Genomic DNA, 13,859 nt, shown 5'->3' on the forward strand with positions numbered 1-13,859 from the left:
ATTCAGTGAAGATTTTTTTATTTTAACATTTTTTATTTTCAGTACCAAATTCTCTTTCTCTGCCCCTTCACACCCCATTGATAAGGCGGAAAAATGATACCCTCAATGCACATGATGTGATCAAGACATTTTTTTTTCTGTAAATATATTTCCACAAATATCATGTTGCACAAGAAAAATCAAATCAAGAATGAAAAATAAATGATAATGAAAGCAAAAAGCAAGCAAACAACAGCAAAAAAGGGGAAAATGCAGTGTTGTGATCCACATTTGGTCCCCACCAAATCTCTCTCTGGGTGCAGATGGCTCTCTCCATCCCAAGTCTATTGGAATTGACCTGAATCACCTCATTGTGAAAAGAGCCACGTCTGTCACAATCAAAGAATTTCACATGAGCTCTGTTGTGAGGGGAAGAGCAAGAAAAATGAAGTGAAGGCAGACTGTTTGCATGTGAGCTCAGAGGTGGCTGGGGAGCAGCTTAATATCATCACAAGTTCTTTGGGCGTTCCTGTCATTGTGTTGATCCAGAGGCACTGAAACCTTTCCCGCTGAGCATCATTGCAGTAGAGCTGTCATTGTGAGCACTATTTCCGTCCCGAGAGCAGCCTTCAGGCTCCTCTCTGATTTTCCTTATTTTTTAGTAACTGGCCTGAGGAGGAGCATCGATAGCCCGGGAGCCGAGGAAGGCAGTGGATCCTGGGCCTGGAAGGGGCCCACGTCCTCATTGCCTGGAGGGCCAATTGCTCAGGCCAGAACTGGACTCCTTGTGGGCCCTTTTCCCCTGGCACTGCACCCCCTGCCCACACCCCGTGGTCATTTGACCACAGCTTTCACTCTACCGTGGGCATGTTGAGCTTTTGTCTCAATGCTAGGCAATTTGGTGAGCTCTGCTGCGAGCTTCACATGGTGGCCTGGTTCTTGGAGACAGAGAAACCAGCCAAAATGAGCATGCTCTCCCGAAGCCTCCCCTCCCCCCAGCTTCTGGGCTTCGGCTGAGCTTGAGCTGCCATGTCTAGGCCCTCTGCTCGTAGCCCGCCTCTGCAGCCTCCTCCAAGCTCTCTGCCCAGCCTTCCCATGCTTCCCAGAAGATGGTGGGCGGGTGCTGTCTCTGAGACGTTGTGGCTCACGTTTATGTCACTCTCGGGGCTTACCTGTTCTGCAAGTGTCTCTTTGGTCCTCACAGTGGCCCCATGACAGAGGCCCCATTTACAGGTGAGGAGACGGATGTCCAGTGGGAGGACAGCTTTTCCCAGCAGGTGGGTGATAGAATTAGGCCCAGGCTTTCCTTGGGCTGAGCCCAGAGCTCTGCTTCCCTTGCTCAGGGGCTGAGTAGGGGTGTGCTGGGGGGATATTTGAGACTCAGAAAAGGACAGGGAGAGAATCTGGTCAGCGCCCCCAGAGTCTGTTCTTGGCTTTGGGCCGCATTATTATAAAGTACAACATCTTGCCCTTCTCTAGTCCCCCCCCACCCCCCAAGATGTAAAGTCCACTAGGTCAGTTTAGATGCTGGGATGAATAAAAGCTCCTCAGGGAGCTCATCCTTGGGAAAGAGAAGGCCCATCTCTTGCTCCCAGAGTCCTCCTGAGGAGATTTGTTCCTGCAGGCCTCTGATGGCCGCCTCTGGACTCATCACACGCCGTCCCTCCTCCTGTGTAAACAGGGCCCTGGTTCAGCCCCTCAGAGTCCTCCTCCAGGGTCCTGTATCCTGTGATGTAGCTCTCACTGCTCCTCCATCTCCTGGGCCTGAACCCCAAGTGGCCCCTTTGTTCTTTGTCTCAGCTATCATCTCTTTGTAGGTGACTCCCAGATTTAGAGAACTACTACCTCATAGCTCTCAGCTCGGGCCTGGAGTCAGGAGGACCCAGGTTCAAAGACAGCCTCAGACACTTGCTCGCTGTGGGACCCTGGGCAAGGCACTTCAGCCTGGGCCCCCGTTACATCATCTGTGAAATGAATTGGAGAAGGACATGGCTGACCCCTCAGTGTCTGTGCCAGGAGGACCCCAAATGGGTCTGTGACTGAGACGACTGGATAGTGACAAACAAGTTTCTCCCCCGAATCTAGTGGGATGACTCAAAGGAATCTCCAGCTCCCCATGCCTAAAATGGAACATCTCATTGTCTGTGGAGAGGCCTCTGTGCCCCTGAGCCACTGGGATCTGCAACCGCACAAGTGCTTTACTTGCCACACTCTGTTACCCCCGCCACGTCTCACTAGTTCACCTTCTGGACCATCCTTTGCCTTGGGGCCTTTGTCTCTGCTCACACGGGTCCTCTCTAATCTCTACTGACCCAGACTGTTGTTAATAGTCTCTATTTAATGGTAAAGTTTGGTTTTTTAATCAACAAAACATTTCCCTCCCTCTGTGGAGGAAGAGTGAAAATCAGTGTTCCTCTTACAGACACGTCTGTAATTTCTGCATTGGCCACGTCAGGAATAAAAGTCTCCTGAAATCTCATCAACGTGCATTAAGGCTGCATGGGGCAAAAACAGGATTCAAAGAAAGTGGTGAGGATCTCACAACTCGGGCTAAGGAGAGTGTCCAGTGGAGGAGAGACTCTGAAATGACGTGCTCCCTGTGGGCTGAGAACTTCCAATACAAAAGAGGAAGAAAGCGCAGACGGATGCAGATACTCGGAGAACTGCCCTCCCCTCCCCCCAGCTACCCTTGTCCAGAGTGTTCCCGGCTTGGCACCCCTTCAGCAGCTTCCCTGACCTCCATTGATGACACCCCCTTCATCCTGTGGGGGCTTTTCTCTCCCTAGTGGTCTTGAGCGGTACAGGGATTCTTAGGTGAGCTGAACTTCAGAACTGGCTAGGGCAAATTTAAATAGAGGTTTCCAGCTCTGGACAGACACATTTCTAGATTATGTCATAAGAGATGGCTGCAGACTTCTGGAATGGAGCACCAGAGTGCACAGAGGTTGGGCCTGGGGTCCCGAGTTCAAATGCAGCTGGGTGACAGCCACGTGGGCAGGTCACTCAATGCCTTGTTGGACTCAGTTTCCTCATCTGTAAAAGTGAGCTGCAGAAGGACATGGCTAGTGGCTCCCATCCCTGCCAAGAAAATCCCAGCCGGGTTATGGAGAGCCTGTGGGAGAGAGTTATGGTCAAGCCTGCCATGGCTCAACAGTGCTTGCAGTCAAGCAGTGAATTGTGAAAGGAAATGGGACAGAAAAAGGGTGACTTATCAGGAACAAGCCTCAGTTTTACTGTGCATGGTTTAACTTTAGGAGGGGGCAGTGAAATGGGCATCCAGGGAGAGAGATACACAGGGGTTACCCGTCTTTTTTTTTTTTTTTTTTTTTTTTTTTTTGGCTGAAGCAATTGGAGTTAAGTGACTTGCCTAGGGTCACACACCAGGAAGTATTAAGTAAGTTCAGATTTGAACTCAGGTCCTCCTGACGTCAAGGCTGGTGCTCTATCTGGTGCGCCACCTAGTTGCTCTGGGTTACCTGTCTTTTATACAAACATGTTTTATATAAACATAACTCAGATTAGAAAACTATGCAGTTGGTGAACTTGGAGCTGCTTGAAATTCTGTATCAGTTTGGAAGGAGGGCCCATCTCTAAACCAGTTCCTATTTGTATCAGTGGCTTTGAGAAAGGTCTGCGTCATGGTTTGACAGACTTTAAAGTTCATCTGAGCGTTAGCTGACACGTAGCCCAGCATGGCCAGTTCAGAGGGTGAGAGGAAGGCTCCCAGAAGATCTTCCAAGATAAAGAAGATGAGTTCCTTAAGTGTGAGTGAGATGTGGGGCTGGACGGTGCTTGGTCGGAGGCTATGAACATTGGGATGCCTTTTGCAGTCATCTTGAGAGGTGATAAAGGCCTGGGATCATAGACGCTGTTGGGGGGTCAAGCCTTTGTGACTCTGACTGATGCGAGCCTGATGGGCAGGTAGGGAGCACAAAGTTGGCAGCTGTTGGATGTGAGGGATGGAGGAGGGGCTGGAAGAGGAGGAGACTTGCCAACAGAAGTAGGGGAGAAAGTCAGAGATAGTAAGAATGGAGAAAAGGGCATTCACTGGTGATTTGGTCACTGATGACTTTTGAGCAAACACTTGAATTTTTTTTAGGATTGGAGGTACTTGAACATTTCTTTCCTTTTTCTTTTTTTTTTTTTTTTTGTTTTTTAGATTTTAATAGTATTTTATTTTTCCCAAAATACTTGCAAAGATAGTTCTCAGCATTCACTTTCACCTTTGCAAAACTTGTGTTTAAAATTTTTCTCCCTCCACTCCCCCCTAAGACAGAAAGCAATGCAATATAGGTTAAACATGTGCAAATTTCCCCTTGATCATGCTGCACAAGAAAAGTTAGATCAAAAGAGAAAATTAGAAAAAAAAAGCAACAACAGAAAACGTGAAAATACTATCCTGTGATCCACATTCAGTCCCCACAGCCCTCTCTCTCGATGCAGATGGCTCTCTCCATCCCAAGTCTGTTGGAATTGCCTTGAATCCCCTCATTGTTGAAAAGAGCCACGTCCATCACACTGATCATCATGTAGTCTTGTTTTTAGCATTTGTTAGATGAGATGAAGCCAAGTGCTAAGAGAGAAATTAAAAGTATCTGAAAAGGTGGCTGAGGTGTGGAATGAAGTATAACTCATAGGAGTTGAGGAGGCTGATGGGAAATGATTTATTGAGCAGACATCACTATATAAACTGAAGTCTTCAAATACTAGAACAGGAACTGGGATGGAGAGAAAGTAATACTATGAGGCTGGTACTATGGTACTATGAGGCAAGAAAAAGAATGATCTGAGTTCAGTCGATAACTGCTGCAAAAATCTGATTGACTGGACTAAGTGAACTTCATATGAGAGGTTACTGAGTGACCTATATGATACTATATGAATGAATATTTTTAAAATGAATAAAACACTAGATTTTCCAAAAAGAAAAAAAAAAAGAATGAAGAGGAGTCTTGTGGGAGGTTACGGGAAAATGGTAGTCAGGGACTTGGGGACATGAAAGCATTGAGACAATCATGTCCGGAATAGCTTTGAAGCAGAAAAATTGAGCCATAGGGATGACCCAGGAGAACTTTTGCTAGGGTCTGGCCACAGAGTCCTCCTGGTAAGACTGTGTTCTCTCGAGGCTCAGCAAGATCTGTTTTATAGATCTAAAAGCTGAGACAAGGAGAGGTTGACTTCAGATTTTTTTGCCCTATTCATTCTGCCATTACTTTGCTGCCTTGGACCAGTGGCTAAAAGTTCTAGGGATATTGTTTTCTGGTCAGTGGAATAGAAAATTTCTTTAATAATTTTTTCTGCCCAAAGCTGTTTTAGGAGTGGTGAATTCCTTATCCCTTGAGTTCATTGGCTAAAGAATAAAGGATTACTTATTGGAGGTGTTATTACAAGAGATCTTAATAAATGTCTGGCACATAGTAGGTGTTTAATAAATGCTTTTTAATTGCTTGGTTGATTGACTCAGTAATAATAGCGACTGGGATTATACATGTATATCAAGTCCCATAGGTATTTTTCCCCCAAATGTTCATACTGTTGTGATAAAATGCAAATTCGTTGATCTGTTAACTAACTTTATTTTTTTATGGGAGGGTAGTTCCAAGATTTTAATGCCGGAATAGTGATTTTCCAGTGTGGAAACTCCCTCCACTGATATGAATTGGCATTTTGTCTATAACTTTACACTTATACAGAATTGTTTTACAGAGTTTTACAGAATTGCTTAGAACACAGAACTCTGAATTACAGAACCCTCTGATCACTTAGCTTGCATGTGGTTCAAAAATTGTCTTCTCTCCACTAGGTCAACCTGTCTCTCCTAATTAAATTCATAGTAATTAAAAAAAAAAAGAATTATCTATTTTTGTGTTGTGAAGTAATCTAAACATTTTGGAGAGCAATTTGGAACTATATATCAGTACTATTTCTGTATCCTGTATAGTACCAGTACTATACTGCCATGCCTTCCCCTCCCCCCCCCAAAAAAAAGAGAGAGAGAGAAGGACTGATATGTACAAAAATAATTATAGAGCTTTTTTATCGTGCAAAGAATTGGAAATTGGGGGGATGTTGTGGTATGTGATGGTGATGGAATACTTTGTTCCATAAGAAATGTTGCTTAAGCAGACAGTTTCAGAAACACCTGGAAAGGCTTATTACCTGAGCTGATGCAAAGCAGAGTGAGCAGAACCTGGGGAACATTTTACATAGTAACAGCATTATGGTACAATATCAACTGTGTATGACTTATCTCTTCTCAGGGGTACAAAAATCCCAAGACCTTCCTGAAGGATTTTAATGAAAAGTAATACCCACTTCTCAAAGAACTGATGGAGTCTCAATGCAGATTGAAGCATACTATACTTTTTTCTTTTATTTTTTCATTCTTTATTGGCGGGGGGGGGAGGGGAGTGTCTGGGTTTTCTTTCACAACATAACTAATATGGAAATGGAAATGTTTTACATGACTGAAGAGTTATAACCTGCATCAAATTACTAGCCTGTTCAGTTTAGGGAGAGGGAAAGGCGAGAATGAGCATCTTTGGAATTAAAATAAATTATTTTATTTATTTTTTTATTTACAAAGCTTGTGCATGGGTAATTTTTCCAACATTGACTCTTGAAAAACCTTTTGTTCCAAATATTCCCTCCTTCCCCCACCTCCTCCCCTAGCTGTCAGGTAGTCCAGTATGTGTTAAATATGTTGAAATACATGTTAAATCTAATATATGTATACATATTTATACAGTTATCTTGCTACACAAGAAAAATCAGATCAAGAAGGAAGAAAAAGAAAAACTGAGAAAGAAAACAAAATGCAACTATACTTTAACATATTTAACATGTATTGGTCAACCCGCCATCTGGGAGAAGGGGTGGGGGAAGGAGGTGAAAAATTGGAAGAAAAGGTTTGGCAATTGTCAATGTTGAAAAATTACCCATGCATATATCTTGTAAAAAAAAAAAAAAAGCTATAATAAAAAAGAGGAAAGAAAAGGAAAAAAAACAAAGCTGGAACTATGTTAAAAAAAAAAAGAAAAGAAAAAATGCAAGCAAACAGCAACAGAAAGAGTGAGAATGCTATGTTGTGGTCCACACTCATTTCCCATAGTTCTCTTTCTGGATGTAGATGGCTCTCTCTATCACTGACCAATTGGAACTGTTTTGAATCCTCTCATTGCTGAAAGGAGCCACATCCATCAGAATTGATCTTTGTATAGTCTAGTTATTACTGTGTATAATGATCTCCTGGTTCTGCTCATTTTACTTAGCATCTGTCTGTTCATGTAGGCCTCTGTGTGAAGTCATTCTGCTGGTCGTTTCTTGCAGAACAATAGTGGAATTAAAGATTTTTAAAAAAGGAATGTTAAAATTGTTTTTTACATATAACTAAAAAAATAGTAAAGAAAGAAACTCTTTTCTGTAATAGGAAATACTAATAGTACAGATACTATCATGGACAGTCTGAGAAAAAAGGTCCTCAAACTGGACAAGATTGGGAACCACTGAATCAGAACTAGGATCTTTTCAATTCTTTTAGGTTCTATCATTCTAAATAAATTATCATGTGTGAGAATTAGAAGTTCTTGATTTATTATAAAATTCCTAAATTCTAAAAAGGAGTAAATGGAATTGAACTTTTTTTTTATCTCCTAGGAACTTCATATGGCTGAGAAAACAAAATTGATTACTCAGTTGCGGGATGCAAAGAACCTGATTGAACAACTTGAACAAGATAAGGTAAATAAGCAAGGAAATAACGCAGTCTTTCTCATAGATCTGTGTTTTGAATACTTTAAAAGCACTCAGAATAAATGTTTATTTCACTTTCTAGAGTCAGATAAGTTTTAGCTCTGGTGTTGTTTACGGAAATCTGATAATCACTGATTTCTTGACCTTAATACTGAATTGTCAGTCACACTTTTGTGATGAGACATTTGTAATAATGGCATGTGATTTATTATTTCTTTGAAACATATACTTGAAGATGTAGTTATTTATACTTAATACTTGAATGGGTAACTGGTGTTAAGGAAATGAAGCCAGTGAGTTGGAGTCATTTTTTAAGGAGTCTGGCATGGAAGGTGGGGAGGAAAGAGATGGTGTAATGGGCTGTCCCTGTGCTTAGGGAAAAAGCAAAGGAAACCATTTCCCCTTGAACCTGGCAGTGCTCTCGATGTGATCTCAGTTGGCTGGTGAAAAGTGGCTCCTGGGAACTGATGGAGGGATGGAAGAGGGATGCCCTTGTTTATATCACAGATGCTAAAATGTTTCTCCCCAGGGAATGGTAATAGCAGAGACCAAACGTCAGATGCACGAAACACTGGAAATGAAGGAAGAGGAGATCGCTCAACTTCGAAGTCGAATCAAGCAGATGACTACCCAGGGAGAGGAGCTGCGAGAACAGAAAGAGAAATGTGAAAAAGCTGGTAAGCCGTCTCGGGGACTGTCAGTGTGCTGGGGGAGCCCCAGCTCTTTTAACCTGATCTGGTATGAAACGCCCTCCATGCTGCTTGACAGAAATCTCCATTTAGAGCCCATACTAGCTCCTACATTTCTGCAGTCCCTCAGAAAGTGTCCTTCAGGCTCAAGAAGTGCCTGGTTGCCAAGGTATGGGGGGGAACTCAGGAGCTTCTCAAGCCTGGACCTCACCCATAGGTGGGAAGACAAGGGGTCCCATGCACAGTGGGGGGCTGCAGGGATGTACTGGACCCAGTGAGATGGGGAGCCCCTCGTGTGGCTCTAGCTGTGGAGTAGGAGCATCTGGAGGCAAGTGCTGCCTTTATCTGTTCTGGGGCTGCGGACGCTTTCCAGGAAAGGCAGGATGTCTCCCCGGAGGCCCCGTCACTCTCCCATTCCTTTCTGAACTTTTTTTAGAAGGAGTCTCACTGATCTCTCCCTTTCTCTCTGCCCACTCTCTTTTTCTCCTTTGCCACCAGTGCTCCATGGCCACGGCTTCCTTACAACTTCTTAGTGTTCTTTGCTCTTTAAAGCCCAGATTTCCCCAGAAAGCACTTTCCCTCTGCATTCTCACAGCTTTTGAGCCTGTGATGGCCTGCTCTCCTGGCTGTTACTCTTCATGTAGGGCTTGGTCATTGTCCCTGCTCTCTGTGCCCTTCCTCTCCTTCCGGCCTCCAGCCAGGTCACTCTCTGCCCCCTCTCCCTGGCATCGGCCTTTCCAGGACGTCTCCTCTGCTCACCCTGCCCAGCCTCCTGGCCTCCCTGGGCACCTTGAGACCTCTTGGGTCACCCTTCCTTGGAGGCCTTCCTGCTCTCCTCATCCCTCCAGGTCTGCTCAGGCCGTTTTTTGCCTCAGACTCACCTGATGCTTGAGGCCTTTGAAAGTCCATGGATCTGCATCCCCCTGTCCCAGGCCAAAACTCTCCCCACGTTCTCATAAACTTCAGGGAACCATGAGGCCCAAGACACCGGGCAGGCTCTTTCTCACGCTGGGAGTGCCTTCTTTCCCACAGGCTTGGGTTTCCAGCCCCCTTCTTTTTTTCAGTTTTTGAGCATTTCTGCTGCCCCCTTCCTGTCCTCTAACATGAGCCTCATTGGGTCCAGCACTCTCTTGTGGTAAAGCTCAGCATGGAGGCCATCTCTTTTACCAAGTTGTTCTTGGCCCCTCTACTTACTCAAAAGATCCACTTAAAGGATGATTAAAAAAAAGTGGCGTTTTGTCCCTTGGCTGGCTTGTGCACTCCAGGAAGGTGTCTCCATTGTAGGTGATCACTGTTTATTAGGTGGGTGAATGGCCTGGTATTTGGGTGGCAAATGGGAGGGGGGCAGGGGGTGATAGTGCTGTAGTTTGAGCCTGAGGTGCTGAGGGCCAGGGTGAGGGTGCCCATGGAGGAATATGGAGAGAGGTGGAAGGGGAGCCTGGGAGCCCCTGGGAAGGAAGAGGAGACACAGGGTATTCTAGTCCGGTCTGGACTTGAAATTATGGACTCCTCAGTAAATGGAGAGCAACCAACTCGGTGTCCATCGAGAACAGGATGCGGACAAAAGAACAGGCCTCTACGTGAATTTAAGGAGCCTGTCCAGAGAGAGATCCTTGCTGGGAGTGAGGGGTAGAGTAAGGCCTGTGGTTTCTAGCCAGGCTGGACTCGGCCCTCCTGTCCCTCTACCCCCCGCCCTCTTTCCCCTCTGCCCCTCTGCCCTCCCTACTCCCCTCCCCTCCTACTTCTCCTCCTGCTCCCCTGCCCCCCTGTCTTCCTGCTCTTCTGCTTCCCAGCCCCCCTGCATCTCTGGCTCCCTGCCCCCCCCACTCCCCTTGTTCCCCTGCCTTCCTGTCCTCTTACCCACTGCCCCCCTGCCCTCCTCCTCCCCTGTCCCCCTGATAGATGTGTTGGCGTCTGATGATCTGGTTTTCCCTCTTGTCTCTGGGGTAACCCCAAGCCAGATGTGGGTTTTGGCAGATCTGTCCGGATGGCTTAAGAGACCACTTAAAAGCAGCCCAAGGAAGCAAAGTATCTCATCCAGCCCCTGCTTCCCCTCTCGCCAGGCCTTTTGCAGACGTCTGTTGCCGCTGACAGGGATTGTAGTTAGGCACGGGAAAACTAGCGCTGGAGATTGCTTTCTTCCAGGGTAGGAAACGTGATGACTTAAGAAAGCCTTAAGTATAGAATGGGATGAATTTTAAAAGGAGCAGGAGACAAGCGGGCAGAGCCCCAAAGAGGACTGGGGGCTGACCAGGGTGTGGATCCCTGTCCCCAGTGACTTCAGGCAGTCAACCCGGTCCATAAGCTTATTCTGCCTGTGCAAAATCTAGACAAATGCTTAGTTGTGTGTTTCTTTTAGGGATGGTTTGTATAAAATGTATTCCTATAAATATTTACTTTGTCAGATGATTTCTTCTTCTAGTAATCAAAACTGTATAAATATGCCTTTGGAAGAAATTGGGTAATGAAGCAAATGTACTCAAAGACAGAATTTCTATGCATATTTTAAAACAGATTTGCTAACTTTTGGAAAACCTTTGTGTAGCACAGCTGTAAGTGTCTTTGCATACACTTAAAAAGCCTATCTTTAGAATCCATAATTTTTGAGGACTCTTGCCCAAAAATGGTTATTGTTGGACTGGCTGCGTTGTATTTAATTTGCTCATTACTGATGCTGCATTTTAAATAGGCATTGAAGTGGCGTTTACTAATTGCATTTTTTCTGATCCTAGAATCAGTTTGGATAGAATGTTCCCAACCTAAACACATTCTTTTGTGGTTACCCTGTGTATATGTATAGTGATGGAAAGACTTCATTAAAGGACTGAGAATATGAAAAAGTCAACCAAAATAAATGGAATTTTATAAATCTTCTCTTGTGAATATTCGGAGAACTGGTGAAAAAAGGCAACATCTAATTTTAAAAAGTTGGCTACTTTATAAAATATTTTTTATCCTCTGATTTAAAATTCATACACTAGACACATAAAAAGTGTATGTTTTTCTCCCCTCTGAGGCACTTGGGGTTAAGTGACTTGCCCAGGGTCACCCAGCTAGTGTCTGAGATTCAGATTTGAACTTGGTCCTCCAGTGCTTTATCCCCCGTGCCATCTAGCTTCCCCTAAAGTATACTTTTAAAGCAAGCATTAAACATTTTTTAAATCTTACAGTTCTTAAGCCTTTTTAGAGTAAACTTGTCATTAGGAAATCAGCTTCCAGTGGCTTTTCAAGTGTTAAGTAATTAATTTTTGCATTTGAAAGCAATTAATGAAAGCAGTTAATGAGCGTGGCTTTTGATGGTGGATGTTCACAAATAATGTCTTTTGTCTCTAAGTGAGAACTTAAAAATTGGCTTTTGCTTGTTACTTTTGCTTCTCATCACTATCTCCCTCAGTCTGTTCTCTCTTCTATCAGTCTCCCTCTTTTCTTTCTTCTTTTCCCTCTTCCTTCTTGGCTAGGATAAATTTCTGTACCCAACTCTATGTATGTTCTTCCCTTTTTAAGCCAAATAGGAGAGTAAGACTCTAACAATGCTTACTCTCGCTCTGCTTGCTCTCTGCTGTAATAGGTCTTTCCTCTTCAAGTGATGTAATATTCTCTGTCTCCCCCTTACCTCTTCTCCCAGTATATTTTTTTTCCCCCTTAAATTTTTTTTAATATCACATCAGAATTGACTTGTATGCCTATCTTCTATCTATATATACTCCTTTTAACTAATCCCTAATGAAAATTCAATTAATAACTGTTAGAAGTATCATCTTCTCCTGTATGGATATATACAATTTAATCTCATTGAATAACATGGTTTTTCTTACCTATTTATCTTTTTATAATAACTTTGAGTCTTATATTTAAAAATTGAAATTTCTGATCAGTTCTGGTCTTTTCATCAGGAAAATTTAAAAGTTCCCCGTTTCCTTTAATGTCCATCTTTTTTCCTAAAAGATTATGCTCAAGTTTGCTGGATAATTGATTTTTGGTTGTAATCCAAGCTCCTTTGTCTTCTGGAATATCATATTCCAAGCCCTCCGATTCTTTTATTTAGAAACTGCTAAATCCTGTGTAATCCTGACTGTGACTTTGTAATTGAAATATTTTCTCCTTGACCCCTGGGAACTCTGGAATTTAGCTATAATATATTCATTGGGAGTTTTTATTTTGGGGTCTCTTTTAGGAGGTGATTGATGAATTCTTTCAATAGTTACTTTACCCTATGATTCTAGGATATTGTGGCAATTTTCCTGAAAAATGCTATCCACTCTCTCTCTCTTTCTCTCTCTTTTTTTTTTTTGCTATGGCTTTTAGGTAGTCCAATACTTCTTAAATTAACTTTCCTGGATCTATTTTCCAAGTCAGTTCTTTTTTCCAGTGAGATATTTTGTATCTCTTCCCCCCCCCCCCTTATTTTTTCATGCTTTTGATTTTGTTAATCATTAGTTTCCACTTGTCCGATTCTGAGTTTTAGTCCACTTTTGTTGTATCTCCTTTTCCATTTTGGCCAGTTGTATTTTCTAAGGAATTGTTTTTTTCAGTCAATTTTTTGCTTTCTTTTCCAAGCTCAACATTGAAACCTTTCCTCCCACAATTTTCTTGCATCACTCTCATTTCTCTTCTACCACTCTAACTTGATTTTAAAAATCATTTTTGAGCTCTTCCAAGAAGACTTTTTGGGCTTTTGCTTTGAGGCTTCACCTCTAGGCATTTCTGAGTTTGCATTTTGATCTCTGTCGCCATAATAGCTTTCTGTGGTCTGGAGGCTTTTTTGTCTTTTTGTTCATCTTAAAGCTGAGCTCTGCTCCTAGGACACAGGAAGCGCTGTCCCAAGCTTGTGTTCATGGCCGGGGGCCTGGTCACTTGCTTTGACTGCGGGGCCTCAGGTGCTTGTAGCTTACCCACTGTGCTGGGGTGGCTCGGCCTAGGCACGCTGCTTGTGCTGGGGTTCTGGGGCTGGCAGTTTGCCTTTTGTGCCAGGGCTGGGGGCCTCCCTGCTGTTGTGTTGTGCACTGACTGGCTGAACCAGGACTGAGGGGTCTTGATTGTTGAGCTTTGCTTTGTCCTGGATATAGTCTGCTCTCCCCTTTTACCCAAATGAGACCTGAAGTCCTAAGTTATCTTAAGCTGAAAAAACTGTTTCACAGTCTTTTTGTGGGATCTTTTACTCCATAATTCTTTAGCATTTTGATTTAATGTTTGTGAGGGAAACTGGGGAGAGTTCAGGCAACTTCCCAACTTCTCTCTGCCATCTTAGCCCCATCCTCCCCTTCTTATTTTTCATAGAAAATAACTAAGTCTGCTAGACTTTGTATTTCTAAATGAATTGTTATAAATGCCCCATATTTGAGGAAGTTTGGATCTCTCAGCTCACTGTCTTTGGAATGACATGCTCTCATGACATTTACCATGAAATTAGGAATATGTTGGCTACATTAGCCCCGGCAC

At 43.6% G+C, this 13,859-nt stretch overlaps 1 protein-coding gene across 6 annotated transcripts in view; it reads left to right on the forward strand.

Annotated features, from left to right (window-relative positions):
- GOLGA4 (golgin A4) overlaps nt 1–13,859 on the forward strand; it is a 98,283-nt gene that overhangs the window by 40,027 nt on the left and 44,397 nt on the right. For all 6 annotated transcript variants that reach the window (XM_031952645.1, XM_031952651.1, XM_031952658.1 and 3 more), the window contains 2 exons: nt 7,636–7,719; nt 8,261–8,408. In XM_031952645.1, coding sequence (XP_031808505.1) covers nt 7,636–7,719; nt 8,261–8,408 — 232 coding nt within the window. The remainder of the gene's footprint in view (nt 1–7,635; nt 7,720–8,260; nt 8,409–13,859) is intronic.

This window comes from Sarcophilus harrisii, chromosome 1, assembly GCF_902635505.1.
Source record: "Sarcophilus harrisii chromosome 1, mSarHar1.11, whole genome shotgun sequence".
NCBI lineage: Eukaryota > Metazoa > Chordata > Mammalia > Dasyuromorphia > Dasyuridae > Sarcophilus > Sarcophilus harrisii.